This window comes from Bombina bombina, chromosome 7 (genome assembly GCF_027579735.1).
Source record: "Bombina bombina isolate aBomBom1 chromosome 7, aBomBom1.pri, whole genome shotgun sequence".
Taxonomy (NCBI): domain Eukaryota; kingdom Metazoa; phylum Chordata; class Amphibia; order Anura; family Bombinatoridae; genus Bombina; species Bombina bombina.
In genome coordinates this window covers 17,297,327-17,320,240 of record NC_069505.1, presented here as the reverse complement: position 1 = coordinate 17,320,240, position 22,914 = coordinate 17,297,327, and the positions used below count along the sequence as shown (strand labels likewise).

The 22,914-nt window shown below is 41.7% G+C and overlaps 1 protein-coding gene across 1 annotated transcript in view; it reads right to left on the bottom strand.

The window, feature by feature from the left end:
• SF3B2 (splicing factor 3b subunit 2) overlaps positions 1-22,901 on the bottom strand; it is a 61,626-nt gene extending 38,725 nt beyond the window's left edge. The window contains exons 1-10 of the mRNA XM_053719970.1: positions 22,842-22,901; positions 17,708-17,745; positions 17,502-17,540; positions 17,303-17,419; positions 17,137-17,185; positions 16,972-17,063; positions 16,789-16,897; positions 11,029-11,114; positions 5,397-5,594; positions 2,569-2,694 (exon numbers count right to left, since the gene is read on the bottom strand). Coding sequence (XP_053575945.1) covers positions 2,569-2,694; positions 5,397-5,594; positions 11,029-11,114; positions 16,789-16,897; positions 16,972-17,063; positions 17,137-17,185; positions 17,303-17,419; positions 17,502-17,540; positions 17,708-17,745; positions 22,842-22,860 — 873 coding nt within the window. The 5' untranslated portion in view covers positions 22,861-22,901. The remainder of the gene's footprint in view (positions 1-2,568; positions 2,695-5,396; positions 5,595-11,028; positions 11,115-16,788; positions 16,898-16,971; positions 17,064-17,136; positions 17,186-17,302; positions 17,420-17,501; positions 17,541-17,707; positions 17,746-22,841) is intronic.
• Positions 22,902-22,914: the final 13 nt, after the last annotated feature.

Here is a 22,914-nt window from a genome sequence, read left to right as displayed (position 1 = left end):
TAAAGACACATGTATATGTATACAATGTGATACAGTAATGAGATCTGATTATACCTACAGATATAAGATAAAGACACATGTATATGTACACAGTGTGATACAGTAATGAGATCTGATTATACCTACAGATATAATATACAGACACATGTATATGTACACAATGTAATACAGTAATGAGATCTGATTATACCTACATATATAAGATAGACACATGTATATGTACACAATGTGATACAGTAATGAGATCTGATTATACCTACAGATATAAGATACAGACACATGTATATGTACACAGTGTGATACAGTAATGAGATCTGATTATACCTACAGATATAAGATACAGACACATGTATATGTACACAATGTGATACAGTAATGAGATCTGATTATACCTACAGATATAAGATAGACACATGTATATGTACACAATGTGATACAGTAATGAGATCTGATTATACCTACAGATATAAGATAGACACATGTATATGTACACAGTGTGATACAGTAATGAGATCTGATTATACCTACAGATATAAGATAAAGACATGTATATGTACACAATGTGATACAGTAATGAGATCTGATTATACCTACAGATATAAGATAGACACATGTATATGTACACAGTGTGATACAGTAATGAGATCTGATTATACCTACAGATATAAGATACAGACACATGTATATGTACACAATGTGATACAGTAATGAGATCTGATTATACCTACAGATATAAGATAAAGACACATGTATATGTACACAGTGTTATAAAGTAATGAGATCTGATTATACCTACAGATATAAGATAAAGACACATGTATATGTACACAATGTGATACAGTAATGAGATCTGATTATACCTACAGATATAAGATACAGACACATGTATATGTACACAGTGTGATACAGTAATGAGATCTGATTATACCTACAGATATAAGATAAAGACACATGTATATGTACACAGTGTGATACAGTAATGAGATCTGATTATACCTACAGATATAAGATAAAGACACATGTATATGTACACAATGTGATAAAGTAATGAGATCTGATTATACCTACAGATATAAGATACAGACACATGTATATGTACAGAGTGTGATACAGTAATGAGATCTGATTATAACTACAGATATAAGATACAGACACATGTATATGTACACAATGTGATAATGTAATGAGATCTGATTATACCTACAGATATAAGATAGACACATGTATATGTACACAGTGTGATACAGTAATGAGATCTGATTATAACTACAGATATAAGATACAGACACATGTATATGTACACAGTGTGATACAGTAATGAGATCTGATTATACCTACAGATATAAGATACAGACACATGTATATGTACACAATGTGATACAGTAATGAGATCTAATTATACCTATAGATATAAGATAAAGACACATGTATATGTACACAATGTGATAATGTAATGAGATCTGATTATACCTACAGATATAAGATACACACATGTATATGTACACAGTGTGATACAGTAATGAGATCTGATTATACCTACAGATATAAGATAAAGATACATGTATATGTACACAATGTGATACAGTAATGAGATCTGATTATACCTACAGATATAAGATAAAGACACATGTATATGTACACAATGTGATAATGTAATGAGATCTGATTATACCTACAGATATAAGATACACACATGTATATGTACACAGTGTGATACAGTAATGAGATCTGATTATACCTACAGATATAAGATAAAGACAGATGTATATGTACACAATGTGATACAGTAATGAGATCTGATTATACCTACAAGCTCAAACCATTTTATTAGATTGTGGCTAAAACACAAAATCAGCTAATTCATATACACAAATAAGCCTTAAAAAACAAATCACATACATTTTATAGTCTGCAGCTGGTAAAAAAAGTAATTGCAAACACATTAAGGGAAAAACAATTTTATAGTATACTGTTCCTTAAAGCGGCAAATCAGTATGCCTGTCCCGGGACCTACAAGGGAGCGAGCCTCATGCACACTCATTTCCCTATTCAGTTTAAGGTGGTTTACTATGAAATCTCATAAGATCACAGTAAAACAGTTCATGACCTCAGCACTGTTAATGCTGATTGGCCACTGTTCATTTCTTTATTTTTTTACCTGCCGCTGGGCAGTAACTGAAAGATAACTTTTTACAAAGCACTTACTCTGCTGAACTGAGGAAGTTGATACGTAAAGTATCTTCCTTTTTTACATAGAGATGCTCAGGCGATATTTTCCCCTGAGCTTTTTACAGTTATACTGCATCAGTTTCAAGTGATTATGTCCCTTTAATGCAGTATGTGTCATATTGTTTGTCCTCTTGATATTTAATAAGCAAAACCAAAATATCTTGCAGTTCATTCTGCGTGATGACCTATAAAACCAGTTTAGGATGTGGTAGTGAGCGCAGGATGTAGGCATTATCTACAAGTTAGCGTTTAGCACCTAAGGACATTAGCGGTCACAGAAGTAAGCTTGTAGTGTGGTAAATAGAGAGGACACGGGATTAATGTATAGAGAGTTCTTACATCATCATCACTGTCGCTGTCACTGTCCATCAGCTCCTCCTCAAAACGTTTCCTGGGGGCCGCCGGTTCTATGCGCTCCACCTTCTCCGGCTCCTTCTCCTTTTCTCGCTTTACATCATCAGTCAGCTGCAAAAAGACAGGAGACGTCACTTACAGACACCATCCGGGCAATCACAGCACAACACAAACAGCTCTCATTCTGTTTACTATCTGGTCAAGTGCAATCAGATAGAACAGAGCACCAACGGCTTGGTAATATCTGCTGGTAAATAAAGAGGTCAGGATAACAAGGTCATAGGTAAAATGTTAATCCAAATGCCACTAATAAGCACAGCTTATCCATCCCTTATGCAAATTATCTTAAAGGGACAGTCTAGGCCAAAATAAACTTTTATGATTCAGATAGAGCATGTCATTTTAAACAATTTTCCAATTTACTTTTATCACTAATTTTGCTTTGTTCTCTTGGTATTCTTAGTTGAAAGCTTAACCTAGGAGGTTCATATGCTAATTTCTTAGACCTTGAAGCCCACCTCTTTCAGATTGCATTTTAACATTTTTTCCCCACTAGAGGGTGTTAGTTCACGTATTTCATATAGATAACACTGTGCTCGTGCACAAGAAGTTATCTGGGAGCAGGCACTGATTGGCTAGACTGCAAGTCTGTCAAAAGAACTGAAATAAAGGGGCAGTTTGCAGAGGCTTAGATACAAGATAATCACAGAGGTTAAAAGTAGATTATAACTGTTAGTTATGCAAAACTGGGAAATGGGTAATAAAGGGATTATCTATCTTTTAAAACAATAACAATTCTGGTGTAGACTGTCCCTTTAAAAGAGGCACTTAAAGGGACAGTACACATCTTGAGATTTCTATAGAACATGTTTAGTTATGTATAACAAAAACTTTGCAAAATACTTGGTTTATTATGCCCCTTTTCGTGTAATTTAGCAATTTCTAATTCCTAACTGCACCCTGCTGACCTCTCAAGACTAACTGCTACATATCTGTCACTAATTGGCTTCATGAGATAACAGTGCACTCTATACTAACTAAAGCCCTGATTGGCTCCTACAAATAAGGCAAAACGTGGGCGGAGTTTGGATATTGATTAACAACTGCAGTTAAAATATTGTTAATTTGTTATGAAAACATTAAGACTTGGCTGATATGTTATTGTATAGCAACACAACAGAAATGTCTAATTTCACAGTATTTATCGTCCCTTTAAGTTTAAATAAAAAAATAATACCGTAATTAATGATTCAAAGCAGTAATGTTAAGACACTTTCCAATTTACTTCCATTAACAATTTGTGCAGTCTGTTTATATGCACACTGTCTGAGGCACCACCTCCTACTGAGCATGTGCAAGAGATCAGTGTATACATACGAGTCTGATTGGTTGATGGCTGTCACATGATACAGTTATATGCACACTGTCTGAGGCACCACCTCCTACTGAGCATGTGCAAGAGATCAGTGTATACATAAGAGTCTGATTGGTTGATGGCTGTCACATGATACAGTTATATGCACACTGTCTGAGGCACCAGTTACTACTGAGCATGTGCAAGAGATCACAGTGTATACGTATGAGTCTGTGATTAGCTGATGGCTGTCACATGATAGTTATATGCATACTTTGAGGCATCAGCTCCTACTGAGCATGTGCATAGCGTATACATATATGAGTGCGATTGGCTGATGGGTGTCACATGATACAGGGAGCTGGCTAATTGAAGTACATTTTGGAATTTGTCAGGACTGCATAGGCTTTATTATGCAATTTGACTGTATGTAATGGGGCAATCTCAATATAAATGATATTGTCTGAATACTCACTACAAAATGTTTAGCGATATATGAAGAGGGTGGTCAAATGGAGATTAATTTACTGCGAAGTGGGTAAAGATGTAAAAAACTCAAGTGTGGATACATTGGTGCTAGAAAATGTAAAAGGGATAGAAAAGGTCAAAGTTGAAAACGTGCATGGGTGCATCTAAATGTTAAATAGAATTTTTGTATTTTACTTCCATTAGCAAAAATGATGCTAATAAAAGTTATTACTGGTTTTCTGCAGCATACGCACATATGCTTGGAGAGCCCACGCACTAGCATTCAACACCATGCCTACTCAGATAGCTGGCGGGTGATTGGATTACATCAGGGTAGACAGTGTCACTCGAAGGTGTAGCAGGGTTTAAATACTGGTGCACGTGCCCTCACAGGATATGTGCGTATGCCAAAGAAATTCTCTTTCGCTAATGGAACTAGATTACAAAAAATGCTTCTATTTAAAACTGAAATGCACTGGTGCACATTTCAACTTTTTGAATACGTACGAGTGTAATATTCAGGTGAGTCACATATGGTAAAACACTGAACATGAATTTCCAGCACATTTAAAGGGACAGACTAGGTCAAAATAAACTTTCATGATTCAGGTAGAGCATTTGGGGACTCCATCTGTACTAGTACGGGGACTAACGACTCCATCTGTACTAGTACGGGGACTAACGACTCCATCTGTACTAGTACGGGGACTAACGACTCCATCTGTACTAGTACGGGGACTAACGACTCCATCTGTACTAGTACGGGGACTAACGACTCCATCTGTACTAGTACGGGGACTAACGACTCATTTTGTACTAGTATGGGTCTTCCTGATTAACGGAAATTTCCAGCTCATCCATCCTCACCCTCTTTAAAGATGCAAATTAAGGGGCACTCTGCCCCATCAAGAACAACTAAAGCTCTCACTGCTCACAGGTGCCCAGATTACCCCAAACCAGGAGGTTACGCCCTTCATGCCAGCACCAGTACCTTAAATGCCTGGAAGATTCTCTTGAAGAAAATGAAGCTGGGATCGTATATGTCTGGCTCCTCAGTCACATACTCTATCTCCACTTTACCACCCAGCTGTTCAGGCTCGGCTGCCTCGTTAAGCTCATCGCCCAGCGGCAGATCAGAGCCCCGCTTCTTCGATCGCTTCTTTCGATTTCTTCTTTTGCGACTTTTTTTCTAGGGGAAGAATCAGACAGATGATAAACGGATTATAATGCAATTACAGACACATTTAACATTAATTAGTAAGATAACCTTCACATTATACTTTAGTTTGCTGCCTCTTTCTGTAACAATGCTGAAAATAAGTTTTCCAGTTTAAAGCGTGGGAAGTACAACACCTGACTTCACAAGCCTGACTTTGCTACATATCCGTCCCTAATTGGTTTAACAAAGGTGATAAGAGACTGCAAAATAGTATGCAAGTGTTGCTAACAAAATGACCATGGATCGCTGTGGCTACACCAGCAACAAGCCCAGATCAGCTCCTACAAATAAAACAGTGGGTGGGGTTTAACAAGTGAGAACAGCAAACAAGGTGTTAATATATTTACACCCGGCTGATGTTATTCTATAACAAGACAATAGAAATCTCTTTACAAATATCTGGGTAACCTAATGGGCCACTACTCAGCAGCAGTCCTGTGGTTAAAGGATTACTGTACTGTAAATTGTGTTTTCCCTTAATGTGTTCCAAATGACTAGTTATATCTACTGCAGATTATAAAACGTATTGGAAAATGTCCCTTTGTGTTTATTTTTGTATTTGGTATAGCTGTTTTTGCTCACTAAAACCATAAACTATTGTTGTCAAGCATATGGCTATTTATAATGGGCTGGTCCTTAAAGAGCAGCTCATGGTGTCGGTTAAAGGAACAATTTAGTCAAAATTAAACTTGATTCAGACAGAGCAGCAATTTTAAGCAACTTTCTAATTTCCTCCTATTATCAATTTTTCTTTGTTCTCTTTGAAAAAGCAGGAATGTAACTCTTAGGAGCCGCCCCTATTTTGGTTCAGCACCTGGGTAGCGCTGATTGGTGGCTAAATGTAGTCACCAATCAGCAAGCACTACCCAGAGTAAAAGGTAAATATGTTGTTTGCGCACAACACACTCCAGCAGGTAAAAATGCATAATTGGGAGCACATTAACCCCTTAACGACCGAGGACGTGCAGGGTACGTCCTCAAAAAAAAGGCAGTTAACGCCTGAGGACGTACCCTGCACGTCCTCTGTGTGGAAAGCAGCTGGAAGTGATCCTGCTCACTTCCAGCTGCTTTCCGGTTATTGCAGTGATGCCTCGATATGGAGGCATCCTGCAATAACCGTTTTAAGCCATCCGGTGCAGAGAGAGCCACTCTGTGGCCCTCTCTGCACCGGAGATCGGTGGCTTATTGCGGTGGTGGGTGGGAGCCGGACCGGGAGGCGGGTGGCGGCCATCGATGGCCCTTCGTGATGTGGAGGGGGGCGGGATCGTGGGCGGGGAGGCCAGGGGGCGCGCACTGACGCGCGCACGTGCACGGGAGGGCGGCCGCGTGCACGGGGAGGGAGCGGGTGGGAACCGCTACACTACAGAAAAAGTTTGTAGGAAAATGAGAAAAAAAGAAGTAAATAAAAAAAAAAAAAAAACATCAGTTAGGTGGTGGGTGTTGGGCTGTGGGGAGGGGGAAGCTACACTACAGAAAAACCGGGTAAAAAATAAAATAAAACATTTTTTTGCAAACTGGGTACTGGCAGACAGCTGCCAGTACCCAAGATGGCCCCCAATAAGGCAGAGGGGAGGGTTATAGAGCGGTTTTGGGGGGGATCAGGGAGGTTGGGGGCTAAGGGGGGGGATCCTACACAGTAGCATATGTAAATATGCTAAAAAATTTTTTTTATTTTAGTACTTTTATTTTAGTACTGGCAGACTTTCTGCCAGTACTTAAGATGGCGGGGACAATTGTGGGGTGGGGGAGGGAAGGGAGCTGTTTGGGAGGGATCAGGGGGTGGGATGTGTCAGGTGGGAGGCTGATCTCTATACTAAAGCTAAAATTAACCCTGCAAGCTCCCTACAAACTCCCTAATTAACCCCTTCACTGCTAGCCATAATACACGTGTGAGGCGCAGCAGGATTTAGCGGCCTTCAAAATACCAAAAAGCAACCCCAAAGCCATATATGTCTGCTATTTCTGAACAAAGGGGATCCCAGAGAAGCATTTACAACCATTTGTACCATAATTGCACAAACTGTTTGTAAATGTTTTCAGTGAGAAACCTAAAATTGTGAAAAATTTAACTTTTTTTTTTTAATTTGATCGCATTTGGCGGTAAAATGGTGGCATGAAATATACCAAAATGGGCCTAGATCAATACTTTGGAGACACTTTGCAACGGACATAATCTGACAACCGGGCTATATTTGGAAATCATTGGAGGGACACGCCAACTTTGACATTTTTGGAACACAGAAGGAACCTGACATGGGACGATAAGTCTTTTGTGTTATTGTTGCACATATGCTGAATTTTAACTTTTATCTTGTGAGTGGCCATTTGTCTTGTGTGTTATATTAAAACTGTTATTACTCTGCATTTGAGTCTGCGCTCCTCTCTTCTCTAATTTCAGAGAAAAAAACGTACTTTGGGTTGTGTACTACACTATACTAAAGCTAAAATTAACCCTACAAGCTCCCTAAAAGCTCCCTAATTAACCCCTTAACTGCTGGGCATAATACACGTGTGGTGCGCAGTGGCATTTAGCGACCTTCTAATTACCAAAAAGCAACGCCAAAGCTATATATGTCTGCTATTTCTGAACAAAGGGGATCCCAGAGAAGCATTTACAACCATTTATGCCATAATTGCACAAGCTGTTTGTAAATAATTTCAGTGAGACACCGAAAGTTTGTGAAAAAATTTGTGAAAAAGTGAACAATTTTTTGTATTTGATCGCATTTGGCGGGGGAATGGTGGAATGAAATATACCAAAATGGGCCTAGATCAATACTTTGGGATGTCTTCTAAAAAAAAAATATATACATGTCGATGGATATTCAGAGATTCCTGACAGATATCAGTGTTCCAATGTAACTAGCGCTAATTTTGAAAAAAAAAAATGGTTTGGAAATAGCAAAGTGCTACTTGTATTTATGGCCCTATAACTTACAAAAAAAGCAAAGAACATGTAAATATTGGGTATTTCTAAACTAAGGACAAAAATTAGAAACTATTTAGCATGGGTGTTTTTAGGTGGTTGTAGATATGTAACAGATTTTTGGGGTCAAAGTTAGAAAAAGTGTGTTTTTTTCCATTTTTCCTCATATTTTATCATTTTTTTTATAGTAAATTATAAGATATGATGAAAATAATGGTATCTTTAGAAAGTCCATTTAATGGCGAGAAAAACGGTATATTATATTTGTGGGTACAGTAAATGAGTAAGAGGAAAATTACAGCTAAACACAAACACTGCAGAAATGTAAAAATAGCCCTGGTCCCAAACAGACAGAAAATGGAAAAGTGCTGTGGTCATTAAGGGGTTAAAGAGAAAAAAATCCAATACAGGTAACCCTCAGTTTACGCCGGGGTTAGGTTCCAGAAGGAATGGTTGTAAATCGAAACCGTTGTAAATTGAAACCCAGTTTATTTATTAAGTCAATGGGAAGTGAGGGAGTTAGGTGTTATGTCAATTTTGAGAGGGGCCTGGAACCTAATACATTATTTTTAAAGCTTTGAAATGAAGACTTTAAATGTTAAACAGCATTATAAACCTAATTAAATAATCACACAACACAGAATATATAATTAAACTAAGTTAAACGAACAAACACATTTGCTAACAGCACCTATTTAAATAATCACACAACAGATTGTATCATCATCAAACTAAGTTTAATAAACAAAAACGTTTTTTTACTTGCATTTTTCTGCAATCAGTTCTCTGCGTTGTTAGCATGTTAGATAATATTGGGTCTGCACCTATTCTATGCATTTCAATCTGCAGTGATTAATAAGCATTTGGGCACCCTCACCTCAAGCAGCTAGACCGGAAGATAATAGGGAAGTGGCTGCTACATCTTGCTCGATAGCTCTGGTCTGCTCTGTGTACACAGATTCATTTCAGACCTGCTAAGCTTGCTTAACTTTGCTGCAACACAAGCGGACAGCTCCACCTACTGGCTATTTTAATTAGTGCACTGCTTTTCAATGCATTTCAATAGCAGTCACATGACTGAAAAAAAGGTTGTTATTCTGAAATGGCGCAAATTGAACCGGCGTAAACCGAGGGTCACCTGTACAATGTCCACTTAAAAAGAATATTTCTACCTTCTGTGCATACTTTGAGGCACCCACTGAAGCATGTGCAAGAGATCACAGTGTATATGTATACAAGTCTGATTAGCTGATGGCTGTCACATGATATAGTTATATGCACACTGTATGAGGCACCAGTTACTACTGAGCATGTGCAAGAGATCACAGTGTATACGTATACGAGTCTGTGATTAGCTGATGGCTGTCACATGATACAGTTATATGCACACTTACTGAGGCACCAGCTCCTACTGAGCATGTGCAAGAGATCAGTGTATACGTATATGAGGCTGATGGCTGTCACATGATAGTTATATGCAGACTGAGACACCACCTCCTACTGAGCATGGGCAAGACTTCCCAGTGTATATGTATAAATCTGAATGCTTATGTACAGGGGAAATAAAAAGGTTAATTTAGCACAGGTACAGAGCAGCTTTATAAAGTCTGGAACATTCTCTTTTAGATGGGATAGAAAACATTTAAGAACAATGCTACCTATTACTTGTAGGTTGGTAGGAAGCTAGTTAGGATCTGAATGTTTAAGTAGACGGCTGCTCGTGCTGTTTGGTCGTTTTCAGAGACGGATTTGTTCTTGTAAATAAAGTCTGTGCAAATCCAAATCTCAGTCCGGTGATCTTTCACAACAATAAATCCGGCGCCGAAAAGAGCCAAATGGCACGAGCAGCCAACTACTTCCTCACGGAAGATCCGAATGTGCATATCTACTAGTTAATAACCAGCAGTACAGGGTGGCATATTGGGTAGATAATACAATGGCTGTCAGTTATTCATAGGAGTTTAAAGGACGACCCAAAAGAAAAAAAAAAATATCTAACAAGGAAAAGTTATGTATTTTTTTGTGCAAAAAAAAAAAAAGTTGCTGTTTAAATTGAGTAAACAGTGCACAGATTGATCACTTGCTCATGAAAAGCTTGATTGGTGAAAAAGAATAAAAACAAAGTAGCGTACTGGTGTAAATACTGACTTCAGATAGTGCTTGGTAAACCATTGCCTATGCTTTAACCGGTAACACAATGGTCACATGCTTTATTTTATTATTATTTGAAAAACTCTGTTACAGAACCAAACTGACTCAGGATCAGCCCCAGTTCCTTTTCTGTACTAACCTGATCACAACTACTTGCCCTGGCATCAAAGTACCACACAACCCTCCCCTTGGTGAGTCATTGTTTGGTTTGCAAAAGCAGTGATCAGAGAAATACTGCAGGGCCAGGGTCAGACAACCCTTACTCAATATAAACAAATCGGACTTTCCCGCTCTCAGGTGCGAGTAGACACAAAAGTAACCTCTTACCTCTTTCTTACTGGGCAGGACATTTTCCTCCTCATTCTCAGAGCTGCTGTGGTACTGACGAGGTTCTGCATCAATTTCTTCCTCTTCTGAAACACATCACAAAACATCAGAGAAAACATAATTTATGTAAGAACTTACCAGATAAATTCATTTCTTTCATATTGGCAAGAGTCCATGAGCTAGTGACGTATGGGATATCAATACCCAAGATGTGGAACTCCACGCAAGAGTCACTAGAGAGGGAGGGATAAAGATAAAAACAGCCATTTTCCGCTGAAAAATTAATCCACAACCCAAAATATAAGTTTATTCTCATAATGAAAAGAAAAACTTAAAACATCAGCCGAAGAATCAAACTGAAATAGCTGCCTGAAGAACTTTTCTACCAAAAACTGCTTCTGAAGAAGCAAATACATCAAAACGGTAGAATTTAGTAAACGTATGCAAAGAAGACCATGTTGCTGCTTTGCAAATCTGATCAACTGAAGCTTCATTCTTAAAAGCCCATGAAGTGGAGACTGATCTAGTAGAATGAGCTGTAATTCTCTGAGGCGGGGCTTGACCCGACTCCAAATAAGCTTGAAGAATCAAAAGCTTTAACCACGAAGCCAAGGAAACAGCAGAAGCCTTCTGACCTTTCCTAGAACCAGAAAATATAACAAAGACTAGAAGTCTTCCTGAAAACTTTAGTAGCTTCAATATAATATTTCAAAGCTCTCACCACATCCAAAGAATGTAAGGATCTTTCCAAAGAATTCTTAGGATTAGGACACAAGGAAGTGACAACAATTTCTCTATTAATGTAGTTAGAATTCACAACCTTAGGTAGGAATTTAAATGAAGTCCGCAAAACCGCCTTATCCTGATGAAAAATCAGAAAAAGAGATTCACAAGAAAGCAGATAATTCAGAAACTCTTCTAGCTGAAGAGATTGTCAAAAGGAACAACACTTTCCAAGAAAGTAATTTAATGTCCAAAGAATTCATAGGCTCAAAAGGAAGAGATTGATTTAATGACAGGCTTGATACGAACCAAAGCCTGTACAAAACAGTGAATATCAGGAAGTTTAGCAATCTTTATGTGAAATAAAACTGAAAGAGCAGAGATTTGTCCCTTCAAGGAACTTTCAGTCAAACCCTTATCTAAACCATTCTGAAGGAACTGTAAAATTCTAGGAATTCTAAAAGAATGCCAAGAGAATTTATGAGAAGAACACCATGAAATATAAATTTTCCAAACTCGATAATAAATCTTTCTAGAAACAGATTTACAAGCTTGTAACATAGTATTAATCACTGAGTCAGAGAAACCTCTATGATTAAGCACTAGGTGTTCAATTTCTATACCTTCAAATTTAATGATTTGAGATCCTGATGGAAAAACAGGCCTTGAGATAGAAGGTCTGGCCTTAAAAGGAAGTGGCCAAGGTTGGCAACTGGACAACCAAACAAGATCTGCATACCAAAACCTGTGAGGCCATGCTGGAGCCACCAGCAACACCAACGATTGTTCCATGATGATTTTAGAGATCACTCTTGGAAGAAGAACTAGAGGCGGAAAAATATAAGCAGGTTGATAACACCAAGGAAGTGTCAACGCATCCACTGCTTCCGCCTGAGGATCCCGAAACCTGGACAGGTACCTGGGAAGTTTTTTTGTTTAGATGAGAGGCCATCAGATCTATTTCTGGAAGACCCCACATCTGAACAATTTGAAAAAACACATCTGGATGGAGGGACCACTCCCCCGGATGTAAAGTCTGACGGCTGAGATAATCTGCCTCCCAATTGTCTATACCTGGGATATGAACCACAGAAATTAGACAGGAGCTGGATTCTGCTCAAGCAAGTATCCAAGATACTTCTTTCAAAGCTTGGGGACTGCGAGTCCCACCCTGATGATTGACATATACCACAGTTGTGATATTGTCTGTCTGAAAACAAATGAACTGTTCTCTCTTCAACAGAGGCCAAATCTAAAGAGCCCTGAAAATTGCACAGAGTTCCAAAATATTTATTGGTAATCTCGCCTCTTGAGATTTCCAAACCCCTTGTGCTGTCAGAGATCCCCAACCTGCAAAACTTGCATCTGTAGTGATCACAGTCCAGGTTGGCCAAACAAAAGAAGCCCCTTGAACTAAACGATGGTGATCTAACCACCAAGTCAGAGAGAGTCGAACACTGGGATTTAAGGATATTAATTGCGATATTTTTGTATAATCCCTGCCCCATTGGTTCAGCATACAAAGCTGGAGAGGTCTCATGTGAAAACGAGCAAAGGGGATCGCGTCCGATGCTGCAGTCATGAGACCTAAAACTTCCATGCACATAGCTACTGAAGGGAATGACTGAGACTGAAGGTTCCAACAGGCTGCAACCAATTATAAACGTCTCTTGTCTGTTAGAGACAGAGTCATGGACACTGAATCTATCTGGAAGCCTAAAAAGGTGAACTTTGTCTGAGGAATCAAGAAACTCTTTGGCAAATTGATCCTCCAACCATGTTTTCGAAGAAACAACACTAGTTGATTTGTGTGAGATTATGCAGAACATAAAGACTGAGCTAGTACCAAGATATAGTCCAAATAAGGAAACAACGCAATACCCCGCTCTCTGGTTACAGAGAGTAGGGCACAGAGAACCTTTGAAAAGATTCTTGGAACTGTCGCTAGGCCAAATGGAAGAGCAACAAATTGGTAATGCTTGTCTAGAAAAGAGAATCTCAGAAACTGATAATGATCTGGATGAATCGGATTATGAATGTATGCATCCTGCAAGTCTATTGTGGACATATATCCTATTCGGTACCCCTGAGAGACAATATTCTGAATCCATTGATTTTGGACAGAATTTATCCAAATATCCTTGAAAAATCTTAATCTGCCCCCTACCAGCTGAGCTGTGGTATGAGGAATGAGGGCCACACCTTCATGCGGACTTAGGGGCTGGCTTTGGTTTCTTAAATGGCTTGGATTTAGTCCAATTTGAGGAAGGTTTCCAATTGGAAACAGATTCCTTGGGGGAAGGATTAGGTTTTTGTTCCTTATTTTGTCGAAAGGAATGAAAACGGATAGAAGCTTTAGATTTACCTTTAGGTCTTTTTTCCTGAGGCAAAAAAACTCCCCCCCCCCCCCCCAGTGACAGTTGAAATAATCAAATCCAACTGAGAACAAAATAACTTATTACCTTGGAAAGAGATAGCAATCTGGACTTAGAAGTCATGTCAGCATTCCAAGATTTAAGCCACAAAGCTCTTCTAGCTAAAATAGCTAAAGACATAGATCTAACATCAATTTTGATGATATCAAAAATGGCATCACAAATAAAATGATTAGCATGTTGCAGTAAGAGAACAATGCTAGACAAATCAGAATCCAATTCTTGTTGCTCTAAATTTTCCAACCAAAAAGTTGATGCAGCTGCAACATCAGCCAAAGAAATTGCAGGCCTGAGAAGATGACCTGAATATAAATAGGCTTTCCTTAGATAAGATTCAAGTTTCCTATCTAAAGGATCTTTAAAAGAAGTACTATCTTCCATAGGAATAGTGGTATGTTTAGCAAGAGTTGAGAGAGCCCCATCAACTTTGGGGATCTTTTCCAAAAAAACTATATTGTAATTGCTGGTAATGGATACAATTTTTTAAACCTTGAAGAAGGAATAAAAGTACCACCAGGCCTATTCCATTCCTTAGAAATCATATCAGGAACTGGAAAAACCTCTGGAGTAACCACAGGAGGTTTAAAAACAGAATTTAAAGGACCACTAAACCAAAAATCTTTCTTTAATGATTCAGATAGAGAATAGAAATTTAAACATTACAATTTACTTCTATTGTTTATTTAGCTTCATTTTTTAGATATCCTTAGTTGAAGAAAAAGCAATGCACATGGTGAGCCAATCACACGATTCTTCTATGTGCAGCAACCAATCAGCAGCTACTGAGCATATCTAGATATGCTTTTCAGCAAAGAATATCAAGAGAATAAAACAAATTAGATAATATAAGTAAAATTAGAAAGATGTTTAAAACTGCATTCTCTTTCTAAATCATGAAAGAAAAAATGTGGGTTTCATGTCCCTTTAAACGTTTACTAGTTTCCTCAATATCCAATGTAATCAACACTTCTTTTAACAAAGAATGAATATACTCCTTTTTTTTAATAAATAAGTATATTTGTCAGTGTCAATATCTGAGGAAGGATATTCTGAATCAGAGAGATCCTCATCAGAGGAGGATAATTCAGTATGTTGTCGGTCATTTGAAATGTCATCAACCTTATGAGAAGTTTTAAAAGACCTTTTACGTTTATTAGAAGGCGGGATGGCAGACAAAACCTTCTGAATAGAATCAGCAATAAATTCTTTTAAATTCACAGGTATATATTGTACATTAGATGTTGAAGGAACAGCAACAGGCAATGTATTATTACTGATGAACACATTATCTGCATGTAAAGTTTTATCATGACAACTATTACAAACCACAGCCGGAGATATAATCTCCACAAGTTTACAACAAATGCACTTAGCTTTGGTAGAACCAATGTCAGGCAGCAGGGTTCCAACAGATACTTCTGAGACAGGATCAGATTGAGACATCTTGCAAAATGTAAGAGAAAAAAACAACATATAAAGCAAAATGATCAATTTCCTTATATGGCAGTTTCAGGAATGGGAAAAAAATGCAAACAGCATAGCCCTTTGACATAGAAAAAGGCAAGAGGCATATAGGAATGGGGATTTAAATAATGAAATTATTTGGCGCCAAGTATGACGCACAACGTAACTGATTTTTTTTTTTGTCGCTAACATCCGGAAATGACACACTCGCGTCACTAACGACGCAACCTTGTGCAAGGAACTCGGCGTCAACTCAGACGGCGGAAATGACGAATTCGCGCCATCGGACGTATATTCTCGCCAAAAAAAATTCCCGCGCCAAGAATGACGCAATAAATTTTGGCATTTCGCGCACCCGCGGACCCAATTTTGCCTGCAAATTTTTAAAGAAAAAAGTCAATTTGAAGAAAAGACTAAACCCCAGTAAGAAAAATATTTCCTAAATAAATTTTCCCCAAATATGAAACTGACAGTCTGCAAAAGGAAATACATGAACCTGACTTGTGGCAAATATAAGTACAATACATATATTTAGAGCTTTATATTAATGCATAAAGTGCCAAAACCATAGCTGAGGTGTCTTAAGTAATAAAAACATACTTACCAAAAGACACCCATCCACATAGAGCAGATAGCCAAACCAGTACTGAAACTGTTATCAGTAGAGGTAATGGTATATGAGAGTATATCGTCGATCTGAAAAGGGAGGTAGGAGATGAATCTCTACGACCGATAACAGAGAACCTATGAAATAGATCTCCTGTGAGGAAAACCATTGCATTCAATAAGTGATACTCCCTTCACATCCCTCTGACATTCACTGTACTCTGAGAGGAACCGGGTTTCAAAATGCTGAGAAGCACAATCAGTGTAGAAATCTTAGCACAAAAACTTACTTAACCACCTCCATTACTTAACCACCTCCATAGGAGGCAAAGTTTGTAAAACTGAATTGTGGGTGTGGTGAGGGGTGTATTTATAGGCATTTTGAGGTTTGGGAAACTTTGCCCCTCCTGGTAGGATTGTATATCCCATAAGTCACTAGCTCATGGACTCTTGCCAATTACATGAAAGAAAGAGGGGCTGCATAATGATGTGGCACACGCCACTCATGGGAAAGGGCAGCAAGGTAAGTCACCTGTGGGCACCGATACGGACACTACTGTCTCCTCTTGCCGCTGTTCTTTCAACTGGAGAATCCTTTCAAGGATCTGGGGTATTTTAGGACCTGCGGAAGTGTCTTCAGACTAAAAGAGAAAAGTTATCGGGGGGAGGACACAAAAAAGGGACAGAGAAACTTAGCACATGTACTACAAAATACCTCTCTGGTTTCATCCCCAGACTGGGTGGTAGGGCGGGTGCGAATTGTGGAAGGCAGCAAGGAGGAAATTGAGGACACAATGGGAAGGTTACCTAAACACAGAGAGAATATTAGCAAGGGCACAACAGAGGGGTACATCTACTAGCACATTTGTAGGAATGTTACCTCGGGGGATGAGTCCAGCTCTGGAAGGATCTTGACCCAAGAGAGTCGCCTTAAAGAAAAGAAAAAATAATATGTATATAGGAAAAGCAAGGACAGGGGGATTTGTGGGCAACAGGAGATGACAGTTACATGAGAGCACCGCTGAGGTTCTGCTAAGATACCTTACCTTGGGGCGCCCATCATTCTGAGTGGCTGTCTGTTGCGCTTTATTGCTTTCTAGACCAATACCTATACCAGGGGGCAAGCCTAGTGGGAATCCTCTATTCTGCAAGGGTGGAGGAGCCTGTAGAGAGGACAGACACTTAACAACACACAAAGAGAACAGAGCTGGTGGTGGTGGGGGGAATATACACCTGAATATTTACCTGACCCAGTCTGGCAGCTGCATCAGCATCATCTCGAGCCTGTGTAACAAGTGTAAGAAATAATGGTGAAGAGGAGCACAATGGATCCAGTGATGGATCCCATAACTACAACACATGAAGAGCTGGGAATAACAAAATGAGAAGTGACGTGAGGGCCATATCACAGTATTGGAAAGGTAGGAACCCTGTTAGTACACAATACTTACCTGTGCTGCAGAAGCATCGCCAATATCCTCTCTGCTTCCTGCTTAAGAAAATATACAAATTAGACACCAGGAAACAGATAAAGGGCCTGAACATTTCTGAAGTTTCTAAGATTTTACTTTGAGCATCTTTGAGGGTTGTAGTAAAGTGTCAATATGAGTAGAAATGCAGATTCACAACAAAAGCCACTAATGACTAACGAGAGGAGCCAATAAGCCAGGGGATACTGAGCCCACTCAAGTGTAACTCCCATTACACAAAATAACAGAAACGCACTCAACCATGAACGAACCACGGCTCAAGTAGCTTGTTCTTTGGCAAGTCACCGGCTTGTAGCAGTCTTTTAGTCTAGTTGTGCCTCTCACAACAAAAGCGTCCATGCTTGTCTATCTCAACTGAGTGCCTCTCACTATTTTCTTTTTCATGCATGCAAATGACTCTGGGGTCTCCCTAAGAGAATGAAGGGGAAAACAAACGTGGACTCCATCACCTGACTGGCGAGGCCCTAGATCTACCTCTGGGGTTTCTGGCTTTCCCTTGTTCAGCCGAGAATTGCCCTGTATTTTGGGGATGAACATTTTTTGGTAGGGTCAGAATGATATACAACTACAGGACATTTTTCCTCAGTAAAAGGCGTAGTGAGCCAAGAGAGACTGCACCATGTAGTGGCACTGGCCTCTCTGACAAGTGCAGCAGCTTTTCCTGGTTCTGTTCTGACTGTTGAGTGCATCTCTTATATTTTGTTTGTGTAACCCCAACTACACTCTGGTTCTGCATTTTTTAAGGATAGTAAAACAAGTTTAGACTGACAGCCTCTTGAAAAACCTACAGACGCACACAATGAGGTTCTTATTTGTAATTCTCTCTCACCCCAAGCCTGTTTCCTCTAAAATGTCTCACTTACCTCCCCATTATCTCTCTTGTTTACCCCATTAAAGGGACAGTAAACACAGATTTAAAAATGTTTAATTTTATGTAAAACAACTTTGCAATAGATTTTCATGATTTATTTTGCCACCTTTTCCTGTAATTTAATTCTCAAGAGTGTGGACTTTCCAACTGAAGTGCAGACTCCAAACTTATGTACAGTCCACAGTCATTGGTTGCACAATCTAGTGACCCATTTATATAACTCTCCCTGATATGTCTCAGCAGAAAAGGAAACCTAGGTTACAACATTGCAGCACCCACCAGAACTTTACCTTCATCTTCTCAATAGTTAAACAAATAAACCTTTAAGAAACAATACACACACATAATTCACAGGCTATCATCCTATCTAGTATTTAATGTCCTTGTAATATGAACAGAAGATGAGAACCAAAAGGCCCATCAAGTCTACCCATTCTGTTTCCCCTTGTTCTGCATCCCCGGTGGTTCCTACGCTCCCCTGGTGTATCTACCCCCGTGGTTCCTACGCTCCCCTGGTGTATCTACCCCCGTGGTTCCTAAGCTCCCCTGGTGTATCTACCCCCGTGGTTCCTAAGCTCCCCTGGTGTATCTACCCCCGTGGTTCCTAAGCTCCCCTGGTGTATCTACCCCCGTGGTTCCTAAGCTCCCCTGGTGTATCTACCCCCGTGGTTCCTAAGCTCCCCTGGTGTATCTACCCCCGTGGTTCCTAAGCTCCCCTGGTGTATCTACCCCCGTGGTTCCTAAGCTCCCCTGGTGTATCTACCCCCGTGGTTCCTAAGCTCCCCTGGTGTATCTACCCCCGTGGTTCCTAAGCTCCCCTGGTGTATCTACCCCCGTGGTTCCTAAGCTCCCCTGGTGTATCTACCCCCGTGGTTCCTAAGCTCCCCTGGTGTATCTACCCCCGTGGTTCCTAAGCTCCCCTGGTGTATCTACCCCCGTGGTTCCTAAGCTCCCCTGGTGTATCTACCCCCGTGGTTCCTAAGCTCCCCTGGTGTATCTACCCCCGTGGTTCCTAAGCTCCCCTGGTGTATCTACCCCCGTGGTTCCTAAGCTCCCCTGGTGTATCTACCCCCGTGGTTCCTAAGCTCCCCTGGTGTATCTACCCCCGTGGTTCCTAAGCTCCCCTGGTGTATCTACCCCCGTGGTTCCTAAGCTCCCCTGGTGTATCTACCCCCGTGGTTCCTAAGCTCCCCTGGTGTATCTACCCCCGTGGTTCCTAAGCTCCCCTGGTGTATCTACCCCCGTGGTTCCTAAGCTCCCCTGGTGTATCTACCCCCGTGGTTCCTAAGCTCCCCTGGTGTATCTACCCCCGTGGTTCCTAAGCTCCCCTGGTGTATCTACCCCCGTGGTTCCTAAGCTCCCCTGGTGTATCTACCCCCGTGGTTCCTAAGCTCCCCTGGTGTATCTACCCCCGTGGTTCCTAAGCTCCCCTGGTGTATCTACCCCCGTGGTTCCTAAGCTCCCCTGGTGTATCTACCCCCGTGGTTCCTAAGCTCCCCTGGTGTATCTACCCCCGTGGTTCCTAAGCTCCCCTGGTGTATCTACCCCCGTGGTTCCTAAGCTCCCCTGGTGTATCTACCCCCGTGGTTCCTAAGCTCCCCTGGTGTATCTACCCCCGTGGTTCCTAAGCTCCCCTGGTGTATCTACCCCCGTGGTTCCTAAGCTCCCCTGGTGTATCTACCCCCGTGGTTCCTAAGCTCCCCTGGTGTATCTACCCCCGTGGTTCCTAAGCTCCCCTGGTGTATCTACCCCCGTGGTTCCTAAGCTCCCCTGGTGTATCTACCCCCGTGGTTCCTAAGCTCCCCTGGTGTATCTACCCCCGTGGTTCCTAAGCTCCCCTGGTGTATCTACCCCCGTGGTTCCTAAGCTCCCCTGGTGTATCTACCCCCGTGGTTCCTAAGCTCCCCTGGTGTATCTACCCCCGTGGTTCCTAAGCTCCCCTGGTGTATCTACCCCCGTGGTTCCTAAGCTCCCCTGGTGTATCTACCCCCGTGGTTCCTAAGCTCCCCTGGTGTATCTACCCCCGTGGTTCCTAAGCTCCCCTGGTGTATCTACCCCCGTGGTTCCTAAGCTCCCCTGGTGTATCTACCCCCGTGGTTCCTAAGCTCCCCTGGTGTATCTACCCCCGTGGTTCCTAAGCTCCCCTGGTGTATCTACCCCCGTGGTTCCTAAGCTCCCCTGGTGTATCTACCCCCGTGGTTCCTAAGCTCCCCTGGTGTATCTACCCCCGTGGTTCCTAAGCTCCCCTGGTGTATCTACCCCCGTGGTTCCTAAGCTCCCCTGGTGTATCTACCCCCGTGGTTCCTAAGCTCCCCTGGTGTATCTACCCCCGTGGTTCCTAAGCTCCCCTGGTGTATCTACCCCCGTGGTTCCTAAGCTCCCCTGGTGTATCTACCCCCGTGGTTCCTAAGCTCCCCTGGTGTATCTACCCCCGTGGTTCCTAAGCTCCCCTGGTGTATCTACCCCCGTGGTTCCTAAGCTCCCCTGGTGTATCTACCCCCGTGGTTCCTAAGCTCCCCTGGTGTATCTACCCCCGTGGTTCCTAAGCTCCCCTGGTGTATCTACCCCCGTGGTTCCTAAGCTCCCCTGGTGTATCTACCCCCGTGGTTCCTAAGCTCCCCTGGTGTATCTACCCCCGTGGTTCCTAAGCTCCCCTGGTGTATCTACCCCCGTGGTTCCTAAGCTCCCCTGGTGTATCTACCCCCGTGGTTCCTAAGCTCCCCTGGTGTATCTACCCCCGTGGTTCCTAAGCTCCCCTGGTGTATCTACCCCCGTGGTTCCTAAGCTCCCCTGGTGTATCTACCCCCGTGGTTCCTAAGCTCCCCTGGTGTATCTACCCCCGTGGTTCCTAAGCTCCCCTGGTGTATCTACCCCCGTGGTTCCTAAGCTCCCCTGGTGTATCTACCCCCGTGGTTCCTAAGCTCCCCTGGTGTATCTACCCCCGTGGTTCCTAAGCTCCCCTGGTGTATCTACCCCCGTGGTTCCTAAGCTCCCCTGGTGTATCTACCCCCGTGGTTCCTAAGCTCCCCTGGTGTATCTACCCCCGTGGTTCCTAAGCTCCCCTGGTGTATCTACCCCCGTGGTTCCTAAGCTCCCCTGGTGTATCTACCCCCGTGGTTCCTAAGCTCCCCTGGTGTATCTACCCCCGTGGTTCCTAAGCTCCCCTGGTGTATCTACCCCCGTGGTTCCTAAGCTCCCCTGGTGTATCTACCCCCGTGGTTCCTAAGCTCCCCTGGTGTATCTACCCTAGTGGTTCCTAAGCTCCCCTAGTGCAGGGCTTGACAAACCCAGGAGCCTGAGAGCCACTGGCTCCTAGCTTTTTGGGTTATTCTCCATATATCTATATACAATCCCACTGTCTGGTTCCTAAAAATATGCCTGGCTCCTAAATTTTAAACAGATTTGTCAAGCACTGCCCTAGTGTATCTACCCCAGTGGTTTCTAAGCTCCCCTAGTGTATCTACCCCAGTGGTTTCTAAGCATCACTAGTGTATCTACCCCAGTGGTTTCTAAGCTCCCCTAGTGTATCTACCCCAGTGGTTTCTAAGCATCACTAGTGTATCTACCCCAGTGGTTTCTAAGCTCCCCTAGTGTATCTACCCCAGTGGTTTCTAAGCTCCCCTAGTGTATCTACCCCAGTGGTTTCTAAGCATCACTAGTGTATCTACCCCAGTGGTTTCTAAGCATCACTAGTGTATCTACCCCAGTGGTTTCTAAGCTCCCCTAGTGTATCTACCCCAGTGGTTTCTAAGCATCACTAGTGTATCTACCCCAGTGGTTTCTAAGCTCCCCTAGTGTATCTACCCCAGTGGTTTCTAAGCTCTTCCACTGCACCAACACCCCTAGTTTCTAATGTCCCCCACTTTATCTACCTCCCCCATACCCAGGTTTCTAACCTACCCCAATTTATCTAGAGCCTAGTTCTAAATCTCTCTCTCTGTTTCCTCTCACATAGATCCCACTTGTCCTGTACACACCTCTCCATTCTCTCGCCCCTGTTGTATCTGGCATCATGATGTATCACTCGAGTCTCTAAATCCCCTCTAACTCTCCCTCTCTTTACCCAATCTCTCACCTCCCCCTATTTATGTTTCCTCCTCCCCGGGAACATACAGACCAAAAGGTGCTCAGCGCATACAAATGTAACGTACACATACCGGCACCACCCTACCAGCACTATAGAACCAGCTCAAACCGTATACCGTAAAACTAAACACAACGTACCGTCCGCTGTGTCGGCCATGTTGACGCTTCGTGTATTGCTGCGCCTCACAGTCGCAGAAAATTTACGTCACAA